At 41.7% G+C, this 25,089-nt stretch overlaps 1 protein-coding gene across 1 annotated transcript in view; it reads right to left on the bottom strand.

The window, feature by feature from the left end:
- The window catches only part of cdh10a (cadherin 10, type 2a (T2-cadherin)), a 32,244-nt gene extending 10,814 nt beyond the window's left edge, over window positions 1–21,430 (bottom strand). The window contains exons 1-6 of the mRNA XM_023950286.2: window positions 21,073–21,430; window positions 16,416–16,729; window positions 6,949–7,243; window positions 4,385–4,504; window positions 389–556; window positions 57–238 (exon numbers count right to left, since the gene is read on the bottom strand). Coding sequence (XP_023806054.1) covers window positions 57–238; window positions 389–556; window positions 4,385–4,504; window positions 6,949–7,243; window positions 16,416–16,625 — 975 coding nt within the window. The 5' untranslated portion in view covers window positions 16,626–16,729; window positions 21,073–21,430. The remainder of the gene's footprint in view (window positions 1–56; window positions 239–388; window positions 557–4,384; window positions 4,505–6,948; window positions 7,244–16,415; window positions 16,730–21,072) is intronic.
- Between the last annotated feature and the right edge of the window lie 3,659 nt (window positions 21,431–25,089).

Here is a 25,089-nt window from a genome sequence, read left to right as displayed (position 1 = left end):
GTCAGTTTTATAGCGAGTCACAGAAAATATGGTTTCAAAGCAAAAAGGGGACCTACTTTCTTAATAATGACAACTCCTTCTTGTGTCATTTGATCAGTGATGATGTTGAAAGTGTCGTGACCCCCAACAATGGTGTACTCCATCTCAGCATTACGACCCACATCGGGATCATCAGCTTTAATTCGTCCAACGGCGCCACCAATCTCTGTCGACTCCACAGCAGCCATGCGGAAGGAATCTGAGCATGACATTAATGGAGGAAAACTCATTCCAGACGTATCTGCCAGCGAGCTTAATGTAATCAGGAGATGTAAGAAAAATCTTTTCAAGAGAGTGGCACCAACTTGTTTTAGGGATGTAAAATGTATGTTCAGGAAAAGCTACTCACGGTTGGCAAAGCGCGGCGGACTGTCGTTAACATCAGAGAGGGTGATGCTGACGGTGGTGGTTCCTGAAAGTCCTCCCATCTGTCCTGCCATGTCCTTGGCCTGGATCACCACCTGGTAGTTTTCTTTGACTTCTCTGTCCATGCCAGGTAGGGCTGTCTTTATGGTGCCTGGAAGGAAAGCATCTGCTTTACTAACTGAAATATGTTCCTCGTTTTTATTTAGTGTCTCACTGAAAATGTGATATGATCAAGATCAATCTGTCTCCATTACAATCTATGTCTCCAGCACAATTACATTTATGCGCGACTGATTTAGTTTGCCTGTTTTTAAAGGAAATCAAATTTCTGATTAGATTTATTTCTAAAGCAATGTTGTGCCAGAATCAGGATCGCTCCTCTTTATTGTCTGCATAGAAAGTCACAGTTCTCAGGGTTGGTTTGAAGTCTATTATGGGTTTGATGTTGAAATTCTAAAAGGTATAAAGGAGAATTTTGGAAATGGTTCGTTTTGGCCTAAAACAGCCACATTTGAGGTACGAGCTATCAGCAAAACAAAAGATCACAGGGGGCATTCACATTGGCAGCATGAAGCCAAACTAGAGTGAAGTTCTCTTTCATGGTTTCTGGGAGGTCTGACAGCGCATTCCAAGTGGTTTTTCGGTCCTTTTTTTCCGGAAAAAGGGCAGACTCTTGAGCTTTACAGGTGGAAATGGGCTGGCTAAAAATGGTCAAACCTGTATGGGACATGCAGGTGGCCTGGACAAAATATCAAGGTCGTAGACCACTCTCGAAATAAAATATGCACATTTTTATGGCCCGCAGCAGCAGTCACTGACTGCAAGGACCATATTGTTTTCGCAGTTGGAACGACGACTTCGCCGCCTTTCAGCGAGAATTTGACCCCCAGCCGCATGCTCGAAAAGTCACCAAAATGTGCACACACCTGGGATAAATTGCAAATGAATTTTCCACAAAGTCAACGTCACCCCCCTGAAGACGATGACATCACGGCCAGCGATCCCGTCAAAAAAATGAATGGGCCGAAAATCGCGTATGGGGCCGAACAAAATGTACTTCAAAATACAGTCGCGAAACCAAGACACACGTGTCGGGGATATCCCAAAGATGTTTTGAAATCATTATGGGACGGCCACACGACCTACGGCTTGGCGGTCATCTTGTGGCGAACTCTGAGAATTGGCGATTTTCGTGTTTTCCCACAATATGGGGAAAAGACACTTTTGTTTGAAGGATTTTCACACAATTGCACACACTTGCTGCCAGCTCCAGTCTACAAACACCCCAGAAGTGTCGTTGACCTTTGACCTTGGGAAAAGGCCGCCATCTGGAATTTTCTCAAAAAAGCACCTTTAGCACCAGATACAAACGAAAACTTGTCGCTGGAATTTTCATCAATCGTCTCGTAACTTTTCGGGCACCAACGGCCAGCTACTCTGGACAAAATGTTGGAATTAGAAGTTGTAGATTTTGAACGGCGTGCGCGTGGCGAGCTAGCAACCGTTGCCATCTTGGCTAGCTCGCACATTTTTCATCGGAATGTCGTAAAGAGGAAATATGCGATTCCTTGGCCCGCGCTGAACAAAACGATGCTACGCACGACAAGATCGATAAAGGAATGTGGACGTGGTAAGCAAAAAACCGTCGCAAAAAAATGTGCCGACTCGGCTAAAAAAAAAAAATTCGGATTTTTTTTTTTAAAATTGGCTAGTGAAACCCAGATAACTTTGTCGGGTATATCCAAACAAAGTTTTGAAATCATTACGTGATGGCGACACGACCTACGGTTTGGCGGCCATTTTGTGCCAAAATCTGCCATTTTGAGATTTTCGCGTTTTTACACAATATGGAAAACGGAACTTTTTTTTCGAGCGATTTTCACAAAATTTGACTCGCATGTCCCTAGCGTAAGTCTACAATCATCTCTGGAGTTTCGTCGACCTTTGACCTCGGGAAAAGGCGGCCATCTTGAATTTTCTATAAAAAACACCTGTGCCACTGGATTCAAACGTAAACTTGTCGTTGGAATTTTCATCGATCGTCTCGAAACTTTTTGGGCATCAATGGCAAGCTACTGTGGAAAAAATGTTGGAATTAGAAGTTGTAGATTTTGAACGGCGTGCACGTGGCGAGCTAGCAAAGTGGCGCACTGTTATAACTCCTATGTTTTTTAATGGACCACTGTGAAATTTGAATGCATGCATTAAGGCCTTATACTGAATACATTGAAAAACACTGGATATGGACGTATAAGGAATGTGGGCGTGGTTAGCATGAAACCACTGTTGCTAAGGACGACAAAAAGTTTACTTTTACCGATTTGTCCGAAACTGACGTCAATCTGTTCGTCCTCCCGAGGGGACCAAAACATAAAATGGTTGCTATGGAGATAAAATCAACAGAAAAGCCGCCATTTTGGAAAAAGTTGTTTTTTTATCAACTCATGACATATAGCTTTCACCAATGGAGGAATGTGTTTTTCTGAGTCAGTTTATGATGCTGATCGCTATGCTAGCACTTTTAGCCACATTAGCATAGCTAGCATAGTTAGCAGAATTAGCATTTTAGATAATGTGTTTTCCTGAGTCAGTTAATGATGCTGATCGCAATGCTGGCACTTTTAGCCACATTAGCATAGCTAGCATAGTTAGCATAATTAGCATTTTAGGTGATGTGTTTTTCTGAGTCAGTTAATGATGCTGATCGCTAGGCTAGCACTTTTAGCCACATTAGCATAGCTAGCATAGTTAGCATAATTAGCATTTTAGGTGATATGTTTTTCTGAGTCAGTTAATGATGCTGATCGCTAGGCTAGCACTATTAGCCACATTAGCATAGCTAGCATAGTTAGCATAAGTAGCATTTTAGGTAATGTGTTTTTCTGAGTCAGTTGATGATGCTGATCGCTATGCTAGCACTTTTAGCCACATTAGCATAGCTAGCATAGTTAGCATAATTAGCATATGCAGTTTTGACTAGCCTTCATCAAAAGTGGGCGGTGAGGGCGGTGAGGGCGGTGGTGCGTAGAGTTGGGCGTGGAAGTCGGGTTGCGTCTGCGGGCCATACAATTTTATATGGGTATGCTGAGGGTGACAGGTCGTAGCCATCATTTATACAGCGCGTAAGGGTTAGCAAGAGGGAAGTAGATGTCATTTTTTCTTTTTTTTCTTTAACCCCCACCAGCTTCTGTAGACTGTACAAGGAGCCTGTTAGTGCTGTTCACGGGGTTACGTGTTCACGGACTTTAGATAATCAGTGTGTGATTTATGAGGACATCCTACGCACGTACCTCTCCCAAGGGCACTTATGCACCCTGTCACTACTTGCACTATTTACTTGACTTTAATAAAGTCAAAGTGTATGGACAATAGATCCATGCATCAAATTATTTTTTTTATTTTACAGAACTGAAAATTTTTAAACGGCACACAGCTCAGTTATTCTATGATCTTATTTTTATGTTACTTCATCTTATAAAAAGGTCAGATACCACAGCTTGCAAAGCAGGAATTTCACTTTGAAAGAGCCAAAAAGTCCCCCTCTGCATTCAACTTGCTCTGTTAAAAGCTCATGCAATCAGGGAGGAAAATGTGGTGAAGAAATTGGCATTGATCGTCCCAATTGTGATGCGCCAGCCAATCAGCGCACCTCCCAAAAAGTCAGCCAGAGCCAGATGTAGACAATCTATGGCCAAATAATGTGAGTAATACCTTTAAAAAAGCTCCGTCTTTTCAGGCTTTTGAGTCAGAGATGAATTGGATGGTTCATTAGTGAGTGCCTTCTTTCAAGATGAGTACAAAAAAAAAAATTGATAAAATTTACAGTAACGAGCCTCAACCAAACTTGTTCTAGTTTAACTGTTTGTTTTTTTTTTCTCCAAATGGAAACAACAGAATTTTGATTTGGGAACAAAAACTATTGATTTTTTTCCTTTAACTGACCCAGAATGTTGTAATTGTCTCTCTGAGACCGTCTCACCGTTTTCTGAATCCACCGAGAAGTAGGGCTGTCCCTCCAAAATGCTGTACACAAGCTTGGCGCTGTTCCCGTAGGTTTGATCATCAGCATCACTTGCAGTTATGGTGACAACCGACGTACCTATCAAACAAAAACATGGAATCTAATTTAATTGACTGAGATATGAAGTCCCAGTTCCAATCCAGAAAACGAAGGCAACAGATTTTCATTCACTTTCAATTTTCCACGGTTTGCCTGCAGGCCTGAGAGGTTTTCATCCATGCAGCAGCTCAAACGGGCAGCTTTTCAAACCAGCAGTGCCTAACATTAGTCATGTTTTCAACCGGTAGCCAGTGACTAATCTCTAACTTTCAAAGCAAACCTGAGGCATCTGAAAGAAATGTGATTAGTTGGCCTGGAAAAAAAGCCAGTGATGTCAGTGAAAAGCTGCTTGAGATAGAAAAAATAAATAAATAAAAAAGAACAACAGAAGGAGCGTGCCTCTTAAAAGAAATCCATTTTTGGCACCTCTTCGGTTAAAGCCTTTGATTTTGCCCTTTGGTAAAATTAATGTCGGTAAATAAAATAAGTCTAGCATTTACAATTTTAATTTGAAAAAGAGTTTGTTGGATTTATGAAGCCTTTGAAAAAGACAGCTTTAATCAGACTGCTAATTTTGTAATCTGTTGCATGCAAAGAAATGGCTTTTGTTGTTATAAAGAAAGTCCCAAATGAAATGTCTTATTTTGAAATCCCTGCTTTATCCACCGAAGCGTTTTAGTGACTCCACTTTGTAAATACTGTCCTTGGCATTCAGGAGACCTCTGTTGTGTCCTGCTTGGGTCTGATTGTCTCTGTGAATACTAATGAACCTTTGAACATCTGTCCCACTTAGTCCCAGCACTGATAGTGTAAAGAGGAGCTGCTGATTTTTCATGGCTGACTGGCTTGATAAAGCAGCGCTCTCAGCCTGAACATGTGAGGCCGTTTATTAGTCCAGAGATGAGAAGTGGTGACCGTGACCCACCTCCTTCCTGAGTCCATGCAGCGCGGGAAGCTGAGGACGCCGTATTATGAATTCCAAATTGAGCATTGTTATCTGTCATATAGGCAATTGGGTTTTGATTTACCCTTGATTGCTAGCGTGTATTAATTTGCAGCTCTATAATTGAGGATTGATTTCAGCCTGCATGCATTATTTTCATAAGCTTTGTTTGTATATTTACGCCAAATGATTTATTTATATTACTTGAATGGGATGGAGTGCAATGAAGCAAGCACTTAATTGGCAAGACTGTGACAATTTAAACTTTCAATATTTGTGCTGCCTATTAAAATGGCAAATGGCATTACTTGTTAAGAATGCCTAATGAGGCTGACCACGCAAACAACAAAAACAAAACGGGGAACAACAACAGGAGAGCTCTGTAAACACACACTGGATGGTCTGTTCTGTATTTACCTGGATCAGGGTTAAAGTCAAAGCAGGACATTAAAATGCTTTAGTCTTAACCTCACTGACATATCCGTGTAAACGGTTGGAATGAAATAGTCACGATATCATAGATACATGATAACATGGTAGATTACTGCATAAAAAATAGGAGTATAAAAGTTTCTGCCACTAATAATAATTTTTGCTTTAGCCGTTTGACCACAATGACTCCGAACACATCAGAGCGCCTGAAACGCCTCGGCTTTCGAATCCCAGAGACGGACGGGAAAGCTGCAGGTTTTTTTCTAAAGCAGCAGCAGTGCAGAAGCTCGTCTGTGCTTGGCTGTGGATCCCCCCACCTCTGGCTCGTCTGGCGCCCCCAGCCGTCCCCCAACTGGATGAAGCCCGTCTGCTGGACTATTTAAGCATTGTAGTTGTAGAGTCAGATAAGCTAATTCTTCTCTATGAGTTCTGGTAAATCGCCTGTCCGTCCTGGGGGAGGATCCCTCCTTCATGTGGGCCCCCCTGAGGTTTCTTCTCTTTTTCCGAAATCTGTTTTTTTAGGGGTTTTACTAAAAAAGAGGGTCTAAGGGCAGGGATGTCCAGTTGAGTTTAGTCTGTTACGTTAGTTCAGTTTAGTATTTACTATTGAAGTCTATGCATTCATGATCCTTTATATGTTTACTTCACAATTACCGGTACGAAGCCCATTGAGACGACTTGTGAATTTGGGCAAAACAAATAAAATTGAATTGAATTAAATGGTGTGTGTGTGTGTGTGTGTGTGTGTGTGTGTGTGTGTGTGTGTGTGTGTGTGTGTGTGTGTGTGTGTGTGTGTGTGTGTGTGTGTGTGTGTTAACTTGACAATAATAGGTGTTAAGTTTATGTTGTCTGTCAGCCATCTTTTAAATGTTGGACTATTCAACAAAAATAGTATCCTGCAACATGACAATAAAATGAATTGGTTTAGGAAACACAATTAAAATGAAAAAAGAAACAAATAAATACATTTAATAGCAGAATTAAATATATTTAAGACCAATTTCAATTGTCTTTTTTTTCCTTTGCCGTTAGACTCGTCACATCACTTTTAACCTTTTGATGATTGATGAAATTGATGAATTTCCATGTAAGATAAAACAAAACTTACCAACTTCGGACATTTCGGGAACGCTGGCAAAGTAAATTTCCTTTGCAAACTTTGGAGCATTATCATTTATGTCATGAATTTTTATGTTGAACTCTGTGTCTGGCTCCAGTTCTGCGTTTGTGTTTCTGTCCAGGACTTTGGCGTGCAGCGTGTACATGGCCTTTTCCTCTCGGTCCAGCCTCTTGGTGGCGTGGATGTCCCCGGACTTCTCGTCGATCAGGAACAGTGTTCCTGCCCCGTCTCCGGTCAGGACGTACTTCACGGTGCCGTCACCTTTGTCCATGTTGGAGTGCAGCTGAAAATTCCAGAGAGCCATCAGACACAGTGGTACAGTGAGTCTCAGAACTGTGCAAATTCTCTGGCATCGAATGAGGTATTTGTCATGCTGCTGGCTGTCAGGCACTCAGCAGAGCAGCTCCGGCTCTCAGTCACAGGTTCACTCTGAATAACCTTAGCAACAATACACAACCATTCAAATCTAAATTCTATTGGGAATAAATCAATTACCCAAATGAAAATGGCCCTTGAACCCAGAAAAGCCTGCTTTCCAACTGCAGCAGCCATTGTCAGTCCGTCCACTGAAGAATGATTGAATTTGCAATTATACTTCTTTTCTTTTTTTTTCTTCCTTTGTAGGTAATTTAAAACTAAAGTAATGCAGTTCCTGGTGTCTTTCTTTTTCCCTAATTTACACTGAAGCTAATCTTCCCATCCAGAATCACTAATGTCTGATGGAAACTGACGTAAACACTGAACTAACCACACTATGGAAGCATTTCTGTAGCATAACTAAAAGTCACTATCAGAAATGCTTTGTCATTTTTAAAATGAAGCTGCATTCGTTGACTCAAAATTAAAATGAAAAAGCATCTCTGGTATAGATTTTTAGTTTTAGTTATGCGACAGAAACGCTTCCCTACCGTACGAGTCAGGCCTTCATCAGATTAACGCCTCAGACACTCAGAGTGTCAGGTCAGACAAAGCCCGTTACTACCAGCTAATTTAGCCAGAGATTTTCTTCCAGATAGCGTCTTTGAAAAATGACCAAAACCTGACCCACAGCAACAATTGCTAAAATTAGTCACCTCTGACCCATCCGTCACACCGAGCAGTCGGCAGCAGTGGCAGCTCTCTGCAACAGACACCTGACTCAAGCTCATTACTGCACCTGATCTGTCAGCTGATATATCTGGAGCACTACCTCATTGGGTCACATTAGCAGTGACAGGAAGTTAGGGGTGCAGAATGTGCCTCAACAAATTCTTCTTCTTGGTGCCTGTGTGCTGTCAGGGAAGTAATTATTACTCACACAGTTTGTGGAGTGATGTCAACGCTACAACTTTGGATGAAGAGCTGAAATGTATTGTCAGCTTTGCAGAAGAAGCATTTAAAAAGGAGGGGCTAAAAACCAGATGCCGTCAAGTTCAAATGAGTGATGCTTGCCCGTTCTGGCACTGCATTGGAAAGTCTTTTCATGCAGATCAACTCCATTATCCGAGTCGATTAAAGAAGAATGTCAGTCTGCCGGGATTTCCACCGTTCAGTGTTTGCGGATTTGAATTCTGTCCTGAGCTTAGGGCCAGTAAAGCGAGGATTTAGGACGCGTTATGGGCGTGACGGCTCCTACTGATGTCGGCTCCCAGGCCCTTGACAGAACAGCTGCACACAACTTCATTCTGAGTTTGAGGAAGTGGAAAGTGCCATGCAGTAGTCAAGCAGACAACAAATGTGCCGTTAGCTGTGATGGCTGAATATACGTCTTTCTGGCTTGTTTGTTGCATTAAAACCAGGATGTCAGCGAAAGCAAAAACAGATATGAGGGGTTTGTAGCCGCCATGATCATGTTTATTTATAATTCTCCTTTGTCACGTGATAAGTTGAGACGTCATTAGGCGCACCAGTCACCTGTTGTAGTTTGGGTTTTTTAGTTTGGCACAGAGAGGGGGCACATAAATCACGACACAGCCCGTGGATTTTTCATCATATTTTTTGGAGAGCGTTAAAAGCAAGGACCTGGATTTTTTTCATCTGATCCGGATTCACAGTGATTTATATAAAAAAATACCTTGATATGCAATTTCAGGCTTAATTTTCTTATTATATATCCTCCATCATCATTAAAATACCACAGAAACATGTTTAAAACACCAAAAATGCATTTTTCATTGGAGCAGTGTAGGGTGTCCTACATGTTTTCTAACCACTTGCCATTGCAGCTTCTTATTGGCTGAACACACCTGATCCAGGTTGTCAACAGCAGGGTTTCTGGAAAACTAGCAGGAGGCCGGCGGCCCTCTAGGCCTGGAGTCGGGCACCCCTCTTTTAAATTATTTATTGGCCTGGATCAGAGTGCTGCTGAAACAGAAAATTGTGTGTAGAAAATATATTTTTGTGAGATAAATTTCAATTGACTGGTGAGTTAACACACACAAATGCAAGTGTTTCTTATTGTTTTATGTGAACTAATTTGACTGATATCCTCAAGAATGTTTGCTGCTCCTATAATATTTTCAGCATTTTTTCAATACATTTTCACAGCTGGTGTTTTTTTTTTCTTGACACTTAATTAAGAAACACACTTTGATGAAATAAACTAGATCTTTTTCATGGAATTGGCCTTCAGGCTAAGTTGAAAGAAAGGGTTCTTAAGTGAGATATGCTGTGGTTATTGCCCCAGCAGGTTGAAATGACTCTTCCTCGCCAATCTCGCAACTTCACGGTCACCTTTTCTCCACTTTGGAACTCATTGTTCATGTCGTTTGTGTTGTCTGTAGGAGGTCAGCTCATTATGCGCGACTAAACTCCTCAGCCACATGAGAAAAACATATTTCATCATTGCTATTCAACTGTGACTGTTCAAACAGAGTTCTGGGCCAACGCTATGATAATTAGACCAGTGCAATTTCAAACCACAGCAACTGCATTTTTTGTAAAGCTTTTTGATTATACTTTTCAGCAGTTTTTTTTATCTGATCATTACCATATTTCCCAGGCTCGGTCGTTAATCCTTTATAAAGAAAATCCTACAAGCAAAAACAACAAACACAGATCCATCAAAGGAATGTATACCTACGTATTCACAATGCCTGTAGCATAAATGGAGTTTTACAATCGGTGTTTGTTTGTTTTTTCCCTCTGTCAGTCCAAACGGTTGCCTGCAAGACCTTATTCTTTGTACCAGCTATTTGATGTCCTCATATTGTGATTTCTTAATCATATGGGTAAAACTTTTCTACCCGCGGCCATATCTGTTTTTAGAGTGCTGCTGCAGCAAAGACAGAACAACCACGCAAAAGAAGCTAGAAATGCAGCCTAAACGTAATAATGCTGCTGCTCGCCATCATTTAGGTGCTGCGACAGCGTAAGAGAGCCACGCAGGAACCATTCCCTCAAGTTCCTTAAAACATAGGACCAAACACAGAAATAACCGACAAGTGTCAGCAATCATTTTTCCCATGTCCACATGTGTGCATGATTTCAGAAAAATCTGCTCTTACAGTTTGAAATGAAAAATCCTTTTATACTTCCAGGAACTGTGGCACGAAGTGGTTTTTTTTTCTAGCCCTATCAAAGTCAAATGTTTGCACTACTACGGCATATTTGCAGAGATTTAGTGATTCTCCTTTCAAGGCCTTGCAGCACAAACACAGCCTTTTCAAGGCCTCACAACACAAGCAGCACAGAAGAGAGCCTTGATGAGTTAAAGCGCCTTGCACAAACACTGAGGAATTGTCAGTAAAGCAGCAAAATCATTGGCAATTCTTGTCAGGTCTCTGGTAAGCATTGCTTGCTGCTGCGAAGAGGAGATAGCAAAATAGGCTGCAGAACGGTAGAGAACAATCATTCTTTCTCCTCCCTGCCTGCATCTTTTAAGTCCTAACCTGGGTTTCTCCACCACAAGAGCACAGTAACATATTTGTGAGATAGGCAAGTTACAGTAATAGATTACTGTTTTGCTGCCACGGTTAATATTTACCTTTACTGACACCAAATTTATGCAGAGACGTATCAAACAAGACCTTGCCTATTCCCAAGGCTTTACCCATTGCCCAAATATTAACACAACAAAGACGCTACCTTGAATATTTTAATTTAGGGCAGCACATTTTGTTTACAAAGCACGACACAATGCAGGGAGGCAAGAATTTAATAGGATTTAGTGTACTTCAAACACAACACTCGAATGCTCCCGAATCCAAAGTTTGCAGTTGCATTGCCCAACGTTGCAAGTGTTCACACTTCACAGCTCTGCCTAATAAGTAGGGCACAACAGCTGCAGACAGCTAGGGCTCACACTCACTAATGGCCCCGTGAAAGCCAGTTAAAATGAGATTTTTTAGGGGGGGGTTCACTTTGTGGGTACCTGCAAATAACCTGTGTGATGTAATTCTTTTTTTTCTGATGTGTAAGAAATGCTGTGCTCAAAGTCTCAGTCAGTTAATTACTAATTATTTTTCTTCAGTCATTCTGTGAGGTGTCAGTCAACGGTTTTCGGCGCGCTAAGCCTCGGAGCCCGCCGTCTTTTGAACGCTGCGATAAGCAGCATGAACTACAGTTATTATTGAGCATTGCTTTCCCTTCCAGTAAAGCAAAATGTCTGGTTGTGAGGAAATGTTCTTTACATCCAAATTCATTGTCATAATCAGGAAATCAACCTGAAGTGGGGGTTAGTGAGTGTGTGCGGGGTGATTGGAGAGGCTTGATTGGATGTGAAACATACATTGTTTCCCAAAGGGCATTTCAAAACACCATGGAGTGATTTTATTTAGGAGACCGTTGAGAAATAGATGGCTTTGTTTTGGGCATAGAAGTCTGTTTTTAGTTATTTTTTCCTCCTTTTTTGCTATCTTCTACTATCTTTTACTATCTTCTTTCTTCCATCCTTCTTTTGTTATGATTGAATTAAAATAAATGTCATTTATGGTTTAGATTTAGGTTGCATATTAGGCGCATAATTTACTCCCCAGGGAACCCAAATCAGAATAATTTTGAATGTTGTTTCTGTGAAAACTCCACAATGAACTCCTTTTGTGTTGAAGGAATTTTCCATTGGAGTTCTGAGAGTTTTATCAAACCTTTTTGAAACGAAACTCTTTAAAGGCCATCCAAAGTATCAATATGGAACGACCAGACTGTTCTGGTTGGAGAACAGGTCTGACCCGGATGTGTGTTCCAAATCCCACTAACCCAGCTGCTGGAAAGGTGACTCTGGGCAGTCCATTGTTTAAGGCCGTGTTAAATCTGTATAGTACCCAGTACAAAAGGGTTTCAAGGTTTGTCTCCTTTGGTAAGTGAGATCGGTCCGGTCCAACTCTGCATCTATAGCCTCTCACACCACAGGTGGCTTAACCAGCCTGCCAGCAGAAATAAAAGGGCTGAGGTGTGGTATGACCGTTAACGCACTAGAGCACTATACTCCATAGATATGACGTCAAGAACTCTGGCTCTACATGACAAAAAGCTAGACATTACATTTTTATTTGACTCTTGGTCCAGTTGTTCTTTTGTCTATTAGACACTCAAAAAATAATGATTTTAGTTTTAGTTTAATTGCTACAATTTCCTTTCTTTGGATTTTACTTTTCAGAAGGAATTACTCAAAAGAGAGTTTGTCTTCTCTCATTCATGAATTTTATCAAACATTTTGAAAAATGTCAATCCCAGTCCTAGTCCTTTTTTTCTTTTTCTTTAACTGCTTCTGTATTCAGCAACCGAGCAAACATGAAAGCTGAAAGTCTCTAGTGTTGGACAGAGGCGGCTCTAAAACGTTGGACAAATGGGGTGTATATTTGTATAAACCCCTGGCACTGACAGTCACTCCTGAAGATTGAACTTTAGGGTAAAAACAAAATCTAAAAGGCCAATGAGATCTATTGAGTAACACTCAACTTCTATGAGTTAATTTCTTCTTCTTCTTTTAATTTTTTGTTACCAAGCAAGAAACCATAGTGTCACTTTTACACTATCCAAGACCCTCACTCAACAATTTTTTGTCCAAACAATAAATATGGTGTCAGAGGGAAAGTTCTTCAATGGTTAACAAGTTATTTAAAACAAATGAACAGCACTAAACCAAATATTGGAGTACCTCAAGGGTCTTTCCTAGGACCCAAAGTATTCAGTCTGTATATAAATGACAATGTTAGTGCATCCAAAAGGTTAAAATCTATCTCATTTGCTGACCCAACACTTTATCAGAGGTCCAAGCAGAACTGAAAATGATGAAACCTTGGTTTGATTTAATGAAAATCTCACTAAACTGAAAAAAATAAATAAATAAAAACATTCTTCATCAACACGTTACACCCGGTCCTTTGTTACCTCTGGAGGCAGCTTTGGGTGTTAAACCTCCAAAACTAAACTGAGGGAATTAGGAACGTACATCACCCCACATTCTTCTGCAAAGCATAAATACCAGCATGTCCCCCATTTCCCCAACCCCACCACTATTAATCTGCAGCCTGTGTTTTCCTGACAGTTTAATGGTGAGATATTGGAAACCAGATGAGTGTGGAGCCGGTAAATGTGATTGCTGTCACGCCCCAGAAGTCGGGCGGCGAAAAGCCTCAAAGAGCGGAGAAAAGAGCAACATCTCACCCATTATTGACATGTCATGGGACAGCCTCTTTTAGACTCAGAATTTGCTTTGCTGCATCATCACTTATCAGAAGAAGGTGAATTCATTGGCTTTTTTTTGATTGATCTGTTCCTCCCTGCGTTTTTTTTCTCCATTTATTATTTGCTGGATTTTTTTTCTTCTTTTCATCCACATCAGGATGACGGTTTCTGCAAAAGAAGTTGTCATCCTCCGACTCAACCTTTCACGAGACGCTTGTTTACTCCAGAGAATGCGGTGTGTGATGAAAGCGAGCTTCCTCCGAGAAAATTGGCTGTCGACAGTCACCTCATTTCCCTGCGAGTTGATAACTGAAGCGTTCCCATCACACCTGTCTTTATAGTGGCTGCACGAGTGAGCTGACAGGAACCTTTCTGATCTGGGTGAATGGGGATGGAGTAGCACAGTACTCCAGCAGAATTCTGTCTTTCTGGGTGCTTTTATACTTTTATCACATTTGGTTAAAAACATCTACATGTAGTCTAAATAATAAAAAAAATAAAAATAAAATAAGCTGTTTCTAGCTTTGACTTGATTCTGAATAACCAATCAATATATGTTGTTTCTTCAGGCTATGAATACATTAAAATACATGTTTTTCTGCATCTAGTGGCTGTTTTTGAGCAGTCGGGTTTAGACCTCCTGGATGAAAAGGCTCCAACATTCATTTAGTTTCAGCTGGTGACAAGCTGAGTCATCAGGCCAAAGGAAACGACGGCTCGTGATTCAGACAGCATAAAAAGGCTTTTCCCCGTCCAAATATGGTCACCTCAGGGTCCGGATGTACTTCTCTTTGACACATTTACGTAGAATGCATGGGGAAGACTTTCAGCAGCAGTTCTGTTTTGTGAGATTTCACACTCTATTCAGTGGTTTTCACGTGGCTCCTCTGAAGGCAGTTTTTATCCATTCATTGATGTAGGATAAAATAGCTCTCTCTGGCCTGCTTTAAATGGACAAAGAGGTAGAAGAAAAGGAAGAATATTTGACCATTACCTGGCAAAAACAAAGCGCACACCTTTTTGCGGTTAATTTCTATACTAGACTATAAAAACAAAAACGAAAGGATGAATCCTAAAAATCCCCAAAAATCCCATTTTAGCCAAAAAAAAAATCTGTGTCATTTTGTAGGACATAGTTTCTGCAGAGTGGCAAGAGTTCATCAGAAATTCCCCTCTGAGTTGTGGGTGGGACTGTTGATGCAGAGCAACTCCGCCCAGCTTCCCATCACCCTTTACCAAGCTAACTGTTTATACGCTTTCCTAAAGGCTTACAGTCACTTACACTCCAACCTAACGTTACCGCAGCAAGATCAATGGCACAAGCAATATCAGCGAGACAACCAGCCGTGATTGGATCTATTTGTCAGCAAGTGGATGCATCAGAAGGGGGCGGAGCCGGGAGCTTGTGACCCACCCAGCATATTTATTATCCACGTCACAAAGTAGCTCTTTTTCAAACAGCTTTTTTTCTGTCTGCTGCTGATTCACGATTTGAATAAAGAACTACTCAGAAATGCAATTTTGAGCTTAATCTTATCTTTATAAAATGTCTATCATTAGAAAAAAGCCACAGGAACATGTTAAAACCCCCATTTTCATCAGAGTGGGTCTTTAAGATAAATGAATTCATAAGGTGGTTCTGATGGTTCTTAATAATGCAAAGGAATATTTTTAAAACTAGGAAGGGTTTGTTTATTGATTGGGATCTTTTGTTTTTAGACCCTTGGGTAAAGTCGTAGCCCCTAGTGCAGGGGTGTCCAAACTTTTTGCAAAGAGGGCGAGATTTGGTAAAGTTTGAGAGGCCAACCAATCCACCTGCATTCTTTGAACCCTTATAATGACATTAAATGCAAATTAACTGGTTTACTTTTATTTCTAAAACATTGACAACACCAGAATTACTCTAAATTTCATATCTGAGAACCCCAAAATAAGAAAAAAATAATAATAATAAGTCTGTCTGTGGGGGGGCTTTATTCAACATTAAATCTGGGTTCACATGAAATGTTACATATTATTCCCTGTTAAAGGTTGTAAACTTCTAAATGTAAATCATGAGAACAGGAAAATAACCATAATGGTTATTTTATTCAGAAGTGCAAACCACTGTGGTTTTAATCAGAAACAAATCTGTTCATTTCGTTTAAAGTCAGAATTTTAGAAATGGGTTAGAGCGTGTCACAGAAGGATCCAGCTACTTTGATGCAGCAGGCTTATAATAAGAATTAACTATCAAACCAAGAAATCATACGCAAAGCTTCTAGAACGTCAGTGGAAATTTGAATGTGGGCCGCATTTGGCCCATGGGCCAGACTTTGGACATGCCTGCCTCCTTAATAAACTGTGCTTTCCCCGGTTACTTGGTTTAAAAATAAAGTTGTTTACATTTCTGTTTTGCCTATTTTTTTATTTTATTACAACACTGTATTGTCCAGTATTGTTTTAAATTGTGCGGTAAAGTCAAAACACAGACAAAAAAAGAAGGAGTGTAACTTCATGGCGTTTGGCACATGCTTCATTCTGAAGATGACAGTTCTTTTTATCCCTCATTTCATTTTTTTTTTCTCTGCACAAAAAAGCAGACAGAGGCTGATGCGTATGCTGATGCTAACTATCACTAATCAGTACAAGCTCACAGTGTAAGTTGTGCGAGTCTCTTCTTACACTTTCAGTGTGGAACAAGACTCTGGAAAGCCGGCATTAGAGCTGTTGTTTGCACTCGTGTATCTGATATCTGCACCTTTAACAGCAGATTCCTGGCAGAGCATCCATCTCCCCCTAATTTCATCCAGCAGCATCTCTACACAGCTCTGTAATTAGTCTGCAGACAGAGTGGCCGGACTCCTTACCTTTCCAACGTACTGGTGGTCGTTTCCTGTGTATTCTTCCAGCAGAAAGAATTGATTCCACATCCATCCACGTTTGGAGCGCTGGAGAACGCGCCCATCACTCTCTGGCTTCCCAAACAGGTTTTCAATATTCCCAGTAGTGAAAGGGAGGGCAGTGCTGGGCCACAGGACAGAGAGCATCAGGAGAAGCAGAACCTGATTGGTTATCATGGTATCCGAGCTGTGCGACTTCAAATTTAAGGAAAGAAGCTTCTGAGGGGATCAGCACTAGAAGATTGAGGCATTGTATTCCTCTCCTGATGTCCTGTGGAGCTCTGTGAAAAAAAAAAAGAAACTGAATTTAGGAAGACTCATAAAAGATGAATGTATAACTCAATCCACACCGCTGGAAACACTCGTGAAGTCAGAAGCTTGGGGATATTTTACTGTGTCTTCTGTTACTCTTTCAGCTTTTCTCTCTGAGGGTAAATGGGGAGTCACAAAAGCTTTTTTCTGGGGGGACAATCCACTCACAAGTCCTTCATTCGACGGTTGTGTTGGAGCACTAAACTATTGTCAATGCATGACTTGTCACCACGAGGAAGCGATAAGTATTCAAATCATACTTAGGTGCCCACTTCAGTGTCTGTTTTTTAAATAATTACTAAATTATAAGAAATGTTGTGAAGCAAAAACAGCAATACTTATTAGAGAAACTTCAGAGGAAATGGCGTGACTGTAGGAAAAATGGATATAAAGAATTTCAAGCTATTGCAGTATCATCAAATGGCTGCAATATTCTGAGTGTGTTACCGACAAAGTGAATGTCAAATTCCAATTAACTTTAATCACTCACGCTCCTTGTCTTGTATTAAAACAGCATTATGGTTTTGTCTTAATGTTTTATGATGAGATTTTTATTTTCCAGAAGCAATGATTGATCTCCTGCTAATGTATTCTCATTACATTCTTCACGTGACTCTCTTAGCTGCTGCATTGATCCTTTCCAATGTAAACATCGAACAGAAATCCGGTTTCATTTGGCCGTTACGTCTGTGATGGCTTCTTCTGCAACAGTCCACTTTGAGGAGGCGGATGACTTTTAGTTTAGCATGCATGGATAATAGGAGTGAGCAGCATTTCACTAATTATTAGTTGAATTAGGCCAACTGTGTGTTTCAAAGCCAGTGAGCACATTTAAATAGTTCAGCACAAGCGTCTGTGGGAGCAAAGTGCTTCTGACATGAAGAAGAGACTCCACGCTCCATGCAAACACAATTTTTTTTTTTATGTCCTGCTTCATTCAGTCACAGCCGTTACACAAAGCCCCCCTCACCACCACCACCACCACCAGGAAATGGATTGTCATGCTGAAGGGACGTGGCTTTCTCATCTCCTTCATCATCTCCCTTTCCACACCTCCTCACAATTTTTAGCTCCACTTCATTTTTTTTGCATCCATTACTGATGGGTTATTTCATTGATTTTTCTGCCCATAAAATGTTGCAATGTTCTCTAAAAGAAGAAAATCCATTTGAGAATGGAGTGAATTGCCAAAACCACCCCAGGTATCCGTCAAGCCCTGTGCCTGCGATAAGCGGTTTTGTGTTATTGGCAGTCGTCTCTCAATACTTCACTGAGACCGTGTCCCCAGCAGGACTGATCCCGATAGGTAATTTGGGTGTGCATGCATATTTTATGCTCTTTTTGAAAGTTAATCTTAATAAATCTTTTCTTTCTTTGCAAAGGAACTCATTTAGAAGGGCTTCCTGTGCAAAGGCTAGAGTACGCGAATTATCCTGACAAGCACTTGCTGTGTACCTCTGGGAATGCTTCTAGAGACGCACACTTTTGCTTTTGTTCACAGCTTTACAAAGTACTGTTGTGTCAGTAGAGTAAGCCTGCATGAACAAAGGATCTGCTGCTGTCTATGAACAAAATTAGTAATATGGTCCCATTGATGACATAAATGTAGGGCGAAATTCATGAATTCAAATCAGGTCAGTAAAGTAAATTCTGTCATTGCACTGGATTTACTGCTGATGTTCATCATTAGAAGAATATGAGTTTTTAATGTGCAAATAACGGCCCTATGAAGAAGTGCTCAAAGTGAGCTGAAGTCGTGGTGGAAATCCTTTATTTCTGCAACATTTTCTTTCCTTTTTTTTCCCTCCTCTGACACAAATGTGACACACGCGTTGTCAAAAAGCGACGCCTTGCAATTAATCCTGTCTGATGCTTGTGATTGCATTTTCTAATTATCATTCCAGCCTGTCCTTGAGCTTTAATAGCATTCTGGATATTAATCTTTGATGCGGTGCGCCTATTAAGCATCAGGCCAGGGTTTCTTTTCAGATTCCGTCCAAACACCCCATTAAAGGATAAATGAGCACCCGGAATCTGCACCAGATTCTATAGACCCCAGATGAATTATTTCAACTTGCTTTAACCTTTTAAATACTGAGGTGTAATTTGGGAAGAAAAATTAAAAGTTGTTTATGACTAGAAGAACTAGCAAGTTTATGCGGCTTGGCATGAAAACACATGAACTAGAAGGGAGCGGATAGTTAAATATGCTTTAAAGGGCCGTCTAGGGGTGTTATTCTTAATCTTGGCAAAGACAAATTCTGGCTGGCAACAACTCTGCTGTGCTCTAGTTTTCTAATCTGCAAATTATACATTCTTGTTTTGCTGAATAAGAATATCTTTGATCAGATATGAACGAGCTGTTCATCAGGATATGCTTCCTCGAAAAACGCAGCCTTGCACATCGGTCTGCATGAATTTTCATGCATATGCATCTAAAAATTGTACATTCAAGCTTCCAACCCAAAATATTTTTCCTCAGCTCTGCAACTAAGCAGTTTTGTGGATTCTGTGGCTTCAGGAGGACAATGATTGTAAGTGCAACATGCAGCAGAAATTCAGCCTGTAAACCCCTTTTCGGAGGTCTTGCATACAGAATAATCCTGTAAATATGGGAGCCTAAAAACTGACATTTGATTCCAGAATGTAGTTGAAAATTGTAGTTGTGGATTCTGTCTCCACGCCTTTAGCATCAGGTGTCAGGTTTTTATAAATGTAATAAAATACAGCGGGAAAAGCTGGTAACGAATGTGGTTAAAAAAAAAAAAGGATCCAAGCAAATGATGTACCACCCCCCCCCCCCCCCCCCCCCAAACAAACATCTAAATTCTGCTTTTTTAGTTGTGGGATGGAAGGATTCAACAAGTGAATATGGGTTTGACTTGTGCAGATGCAGAGGTTGACTAATGATGAAGTCGACAAGGTCACGTAGCTCCTGATTATTCCCAATGATGTTTCTGCAGAGTCCCCACCACATTAAAGCCCGTGGATGCATCATTTATGTGGGGGAGAAACAAAACCAAAGTGCCCGGTGAGTTTTAGAGAGCAGTGTTATTTGACTGGCACTTTGAGCGGCTCCAGTGATTGCTTGACGCTATTGACAGCCCTGACAGAATATAAATCTAGCATGAGGGGCGTTGATGCACCAGCATGCAGCACCTGAGCAAACCTCCACTTGGTGGAGCCCAAGACCTTTCCAAGTCGGCCTTCAGCAGACGAGGTCTTTGGCAAACCTCAGCAAGCTTTGCTCATATTTGAAATCCTCAAAGCAATTTGGTGATACAGTGCACACTTTCTTTTTGAACAGCTACAGTGCTGGGGGGTGGGGGTGCTTTCTTGAAAAGGGCATGTTGACAATGAAAGGAGAACATACAATCCAGTTTATGTATTATTTAGAAAAAAAAGCTCTCACAGTTTGTGTTTGGCTGCTTTTTGAAGGGAGGGTGCATTTTAACAGGGCCTTAATACAGTCTGCCCAACTACTGCAGCCCCTATAGATGGACCCCCCACCCACAAAAATGCAGGAAAATAACAGCAATGAGCTGTTTTTATCCAGTTTTCTACGAATCTTCCTGTCTGAGCCTGTAAACCTGCTGTGCGGACGATCAGGACCGTCTCTTTAGCTGCGTGGGAGACTGGATCCCCACCTCTCTTTATTTTAGTGCTGAAAGGTCACTTCACAGATGACAATAATTCAAGCTGCATGTAAATGGCTAATTTGCACTAAACAATGATGGCGTTGCATGGGCGGCCCTCAGCGTGCCACTGAACCCCAATAAATCAGTGAGTGAGGCTGCGGGAAACGGGCTGTGGATCAAGTTGAGGAGCACGTGCACTGTGAGCACCGCCGGCCCCCGCGCCAGCAGCACCAGAACCACCTTCCAGCATTTTTACAGACATGAATGGAACGGCGCCTGTCCAACAAACGTGCCCCGAGCAAATCACGAGTACGATCCACCCCGGCTGGAGAGGCAGTCACTCATCTTGCATGTGTGCACGTAAACAGGTGCATGTGCACACAAAAAGCTGATGCACTGATGACGCAAACCCTCAAGTTCTTCTGTCACAGGGAGGAATTCTGACCATCCTGACAACTGCACAAGTTCAACTTGAGAAGCATTTTATTTGAATACCTCTCTCATTATCCAGCTTCAGAGCTGACTGCTGAAGACCAAACCAAATGGCTTTCTAGCCGAGTCAATGTTTTCTTTGAAGTTGCAGCACTTCTTTTCATCCCTTTGTCACAGAACAGCCCAGAGTCAAATCTGAATTCAGCATCAAGCCTTAATCTGAGGGCAGAGAAAGGACTTACCTTTGGTTCTCACAGCTTAGCATCCATCTGTGTCACTGAGTGCTGCTCCTCAGCCGTGCTTGGCGGCGGCAGCGGCGGCGGAGAATCTGCCTCCTCACGGCAGAGCTTACATTCCAGGACTGACAACAGCACAGCTGGTGCGAATGCGAGCGCTCGTGTGTGTCTGTGTGTGTGTTGAAGACAGAGAGACTCCTGCCGGCTCCACTCCCTCACTCTTTGCTTCTCTTTTCCCTCCCTGGCTCCATTTCTCCTCCCCGTTCTCTGGTTCCTCTCCCCCTTTCCTCCTCTACACTTTCTTTTCTCTCATCTGCTCTGCTCTCCCTGGGTCTCTCGTTCTGTGTCTCCTCCTCCCGCGCTGTCCCCTCCCTCCCTCTCTGCTTTTTCTTCTTTTCCTAGCAGAGCATCACTTGTGGCGGTGGATGTCACCGAGGCTGAAGCTGAGGCGACTCTGCCCCTGATTGGCTGCCATTCACAAGTTACCGATAAAGAAAAAAAAGAGGGTGGGGGAGGGGAACCGTGCCCTTGCATCCCAGTGAGCATCAGTTGAGACAGGAATAGAGAAACAGGGGGGCTTAGAGGCTGAAGAAGAGGGTGAACTGTGTGACTGCACGAAAGCTCCTCTCTGACTCATCCAGCGTGAGATGTTTGATGTCCAAAACCCGTCAGCTATCTGTTCTTCTCCCAAACCAGCAGAATAAAGGAGATGAAGGCCTAAACTTGTAAACAAGCCCCTCATCATGGAGTTGGGGCGGGTTACCACGTACATCTTCATCCTCCGGCCGGTCCAGGCGTTCTGTCCTGTCTTCTCATGACGTGTTGGATGCAGTTAGTCTCCCTGCGGCGTGCGAGAGCGAGACAACATTTCACTTCAGCCGAGGAGAACAGAGGGAGAACAATTCATCACGGGGGGATCCGGTTATCCATCCTCAGCTCAGCTTAACCAGACAAACGCTCGATTGACTCAAACACACTCGTAGCGGATGAATAATTTAGAAAACGCTGTAGTTGTACTTCCCAGCCTTGTCTGAGCTCAGGTTTTACCTGCTGGTATCGGCCTGAATAGATTATCACCCCAAACTCCCTGTAACACAGACATTCAAATGCATTTGGGGCAACATTAACATCCAAACAAGCGGGGAAGTGTCCTCCCTCCCAGAGCACAGGCCAAGTCTTCATATTTCACCCCCCCTGTTGGGCTCATGGCACTGAGAGAGGAAGGATTGACTGTATGCTGGTTTGTGCTTTGGTTCTGCACGTGCACATGGGGGTGGTGGGGGGATTCAGTGTGTTTACTTACATGGGAGCTCAGGGTGGATGTGCACCACTAAAGGTCTGCGTGATCCTCACTAACAAGGAAGAAAGGAGGCAATTTTGTACATCTCTGCATAGAATTAGTATTTATTTATTTGCCGTTCACTCCCCCGGGAGGGTAATCACGTTGTCGTTACGCAGTCCAAACAGCTCTGCAGACACAACAGCAATCATTTTAGCCAACTGCTTCGGGAACTACGGAATTTTTCCAGTTCACACTATCTTTATTTTTGTGATGAAGACTCCATTACGTCAAATCAAATGTTTCCAGGGTGAAGATGCAGCTTCCTTGAGTAAGAAGACTCTCCTGGTCCTTTCCCAATTCTCTGTGCCAGCTCCCATCAGCGTCACCTCACGCTGCACTAGCCTTCACCTCCACAGTCCTTGCTGCCGCTTATTAGCTCTGATTTCCATCACCTTCCCAGGGGAATGCTGGAGTCTGCCCACTGTTTGCTGCGGAGCATCTGATAGGCTCTTGATACAGTTCTCGCCACGGCTAGGACATCAGATCAGTTCTTCCTCCGCTTGTTAGAGAGATCATATGAAAACATCTCTTACCATCTGGAAACCAAGGATACACTTTTTTGCTACATTTTTTTAAACATTGCAGCTATTTTCCTGCTGGAGTGGAACAGATAGTTAAACACTAATATTGGTTGGATTTTATCTGATTTGATTTGAGAGTTTTGTTTACTTGAAGACGGCGAGGCTGCTTGTTTTCAGCTCATCATTGTTTCAGCAGAAGCATCAACACATCTTTCCATTTCTCTGACTGCACATTGATTCACTGTTTCAGTTCATGATGAACAGAAATGTCACAATCAAGAATGGGAGATTTAGTAAATGAATCCAGAATTCAACACACAGAGCTGAAGCCCGTTTGTGCACCTGATGATAGCTGTTTCTGAGCTGAAGAAAAGACATTTTTCAACATTTTTCCACCACATTACACTGAGACATTTTGGGTTTCAGTCACCGTCATGCCGCCAAGACACACGTTTACTCATTTGGCTTTATTTGGCCCAAATTTGAAACCAAATCATCCCAAACAGCAACAGAAGGATTTGAAACACGGCTTTGACTTTAATTTTTCAGTGTAATATCCAAGAGATGAGAGAGGAACCAGAACTTTGAAGAAAGAATAGACTGGTTAGAAACAGAGACAACAGGAAAATACACCAGAAGTCTGCCATCATAACTTACAGTGGTGGACAAAATAGTTGGTTCCCCTCAGTTAAAGAAAGAAAGTCCACAATGTTCACTGAAATGACTTGAAACGTTCAAAAGTAACAATAAATTAAAATTTATTGAAAATTAAATAATCAAAATCTGCCATTACTTTTGAGTTGTTGATTAACAGAATTATTTAAAAAAACAAACTAATGAAATAGGGCTGGACAAAAATGATGGACCCATAACTTAAAATTTTGTTGCTTTTGAGCCAATCACTGCAATGAAACGGTTTCTGTATTTGTCAATGAGCCTTCTGCACCTGTCCACAGGTATTTTGGCCCCCTCCTCATGAGCAAACTGCTCCAGTTGTTTCAGGTTTGACGGGTTCCAGAAACCTGAGACAACTGGAGCAGTTTGCTCTAGTCTGCACAAGAATTAATATTCACACTTGAGTTGACTTAGTGTCATTTCACCCTGGTTTGTATTTTCTCCTAGACACCAGATGGAGTTGAACAGGACTTCTGTTTGAATTACTGAATATAAATAAGTTTTCCAGTGATGGTCACAGGCAAACGGGGCCTGCTGCCACATCTGGCAGTGCAAGGAATGGTGGGATGCGATTCCCTTTGCCTGTCTGGGCAGATTGAGGTTTAAGTGTGGGTTTTTGTCCATGTGTTTTGTTGTCCGGCTGTTTCCATATTCTTTAGCGAAGCATTTGTAATTTGTGTGGAGAGTGAAGCAGAAATACAGAAACGGAAAACAGCAAACAACTGTGTCAATAGATGCAAACTTCAAAACTTTGAGCCAAGGTCATTTGGCAGCTCGGATCAGTTGGGAGACTCGATGCTCTATCTCTCCATCTCTGACAGCTTTTTTGTGGCCAAATCAAAAGTGTGAACAGGGTTCATACAAAAGTTTGCAACAACAACACACCCTTTCTTAAAGTCCTAAGTTATTTATAATTAAGTGGAAATCTAAAATTCTCAGACAACATCTGTAAGAACCGGTGTTTGTGTGCACTGTCAGGCCTTGCAGATGTACTGAAAGTGTCAGAGCAGCTCAATCCAAAATAATGAGCAGCTGAACCAACATGCTGCTTGTTTGTTTGCTGCTCACACACAGTGACCAACACTGAAAGGGAGAGCTGTACATTTGATATATGATAGCAAAAGAGGTGGTTTTGTCAAACCGCAGATGATGCAGGCTTCAGCTTCTCAAGTCACATTGAACTGGTGCTGGGAGAAAGGCAACTTTTCAGGTACTTGGTTATGTTTCTTCCCCAGAGAGTTTGGATTATTCGGTCAAGCAGCTGCTAAAAATCTTCAAATTGAAAAACTCTGGGAGTTGAATGTTTGGAAGAAACAATTATTTCCAACAAGACCAAAGTGAAACACACTGACTGTGCCTTCGTGGTAGTTTGATTCCTTTCCCCAATTTTTTGTCTTATTGAAGTTAAGATCAGAAAAAAAATCCCCTTTTTCAAAGTATTGATCAGTGTTTTTCTTTGGAGCAAAATATAAATACGAGTCAAAA

This window comes from Oryzias latipes, chromosome 20, assembly GCF_053564925.1.
Source record: "Oryzias latipes strain Hd-rR chromosome 20, Olatipes_Hd-rR_3.1".
Lineage (NCBI taxonomy): Eukaryota > Metazoa > Chordata > Actinopteri > Beloniformes > Adrianichthyidae > Oryzias > Oryzias latipes.
Note: the sequence above shows the minus strand (reverse complement) of the source record. Positions and strands in the feature narration are given on the sequence as shown.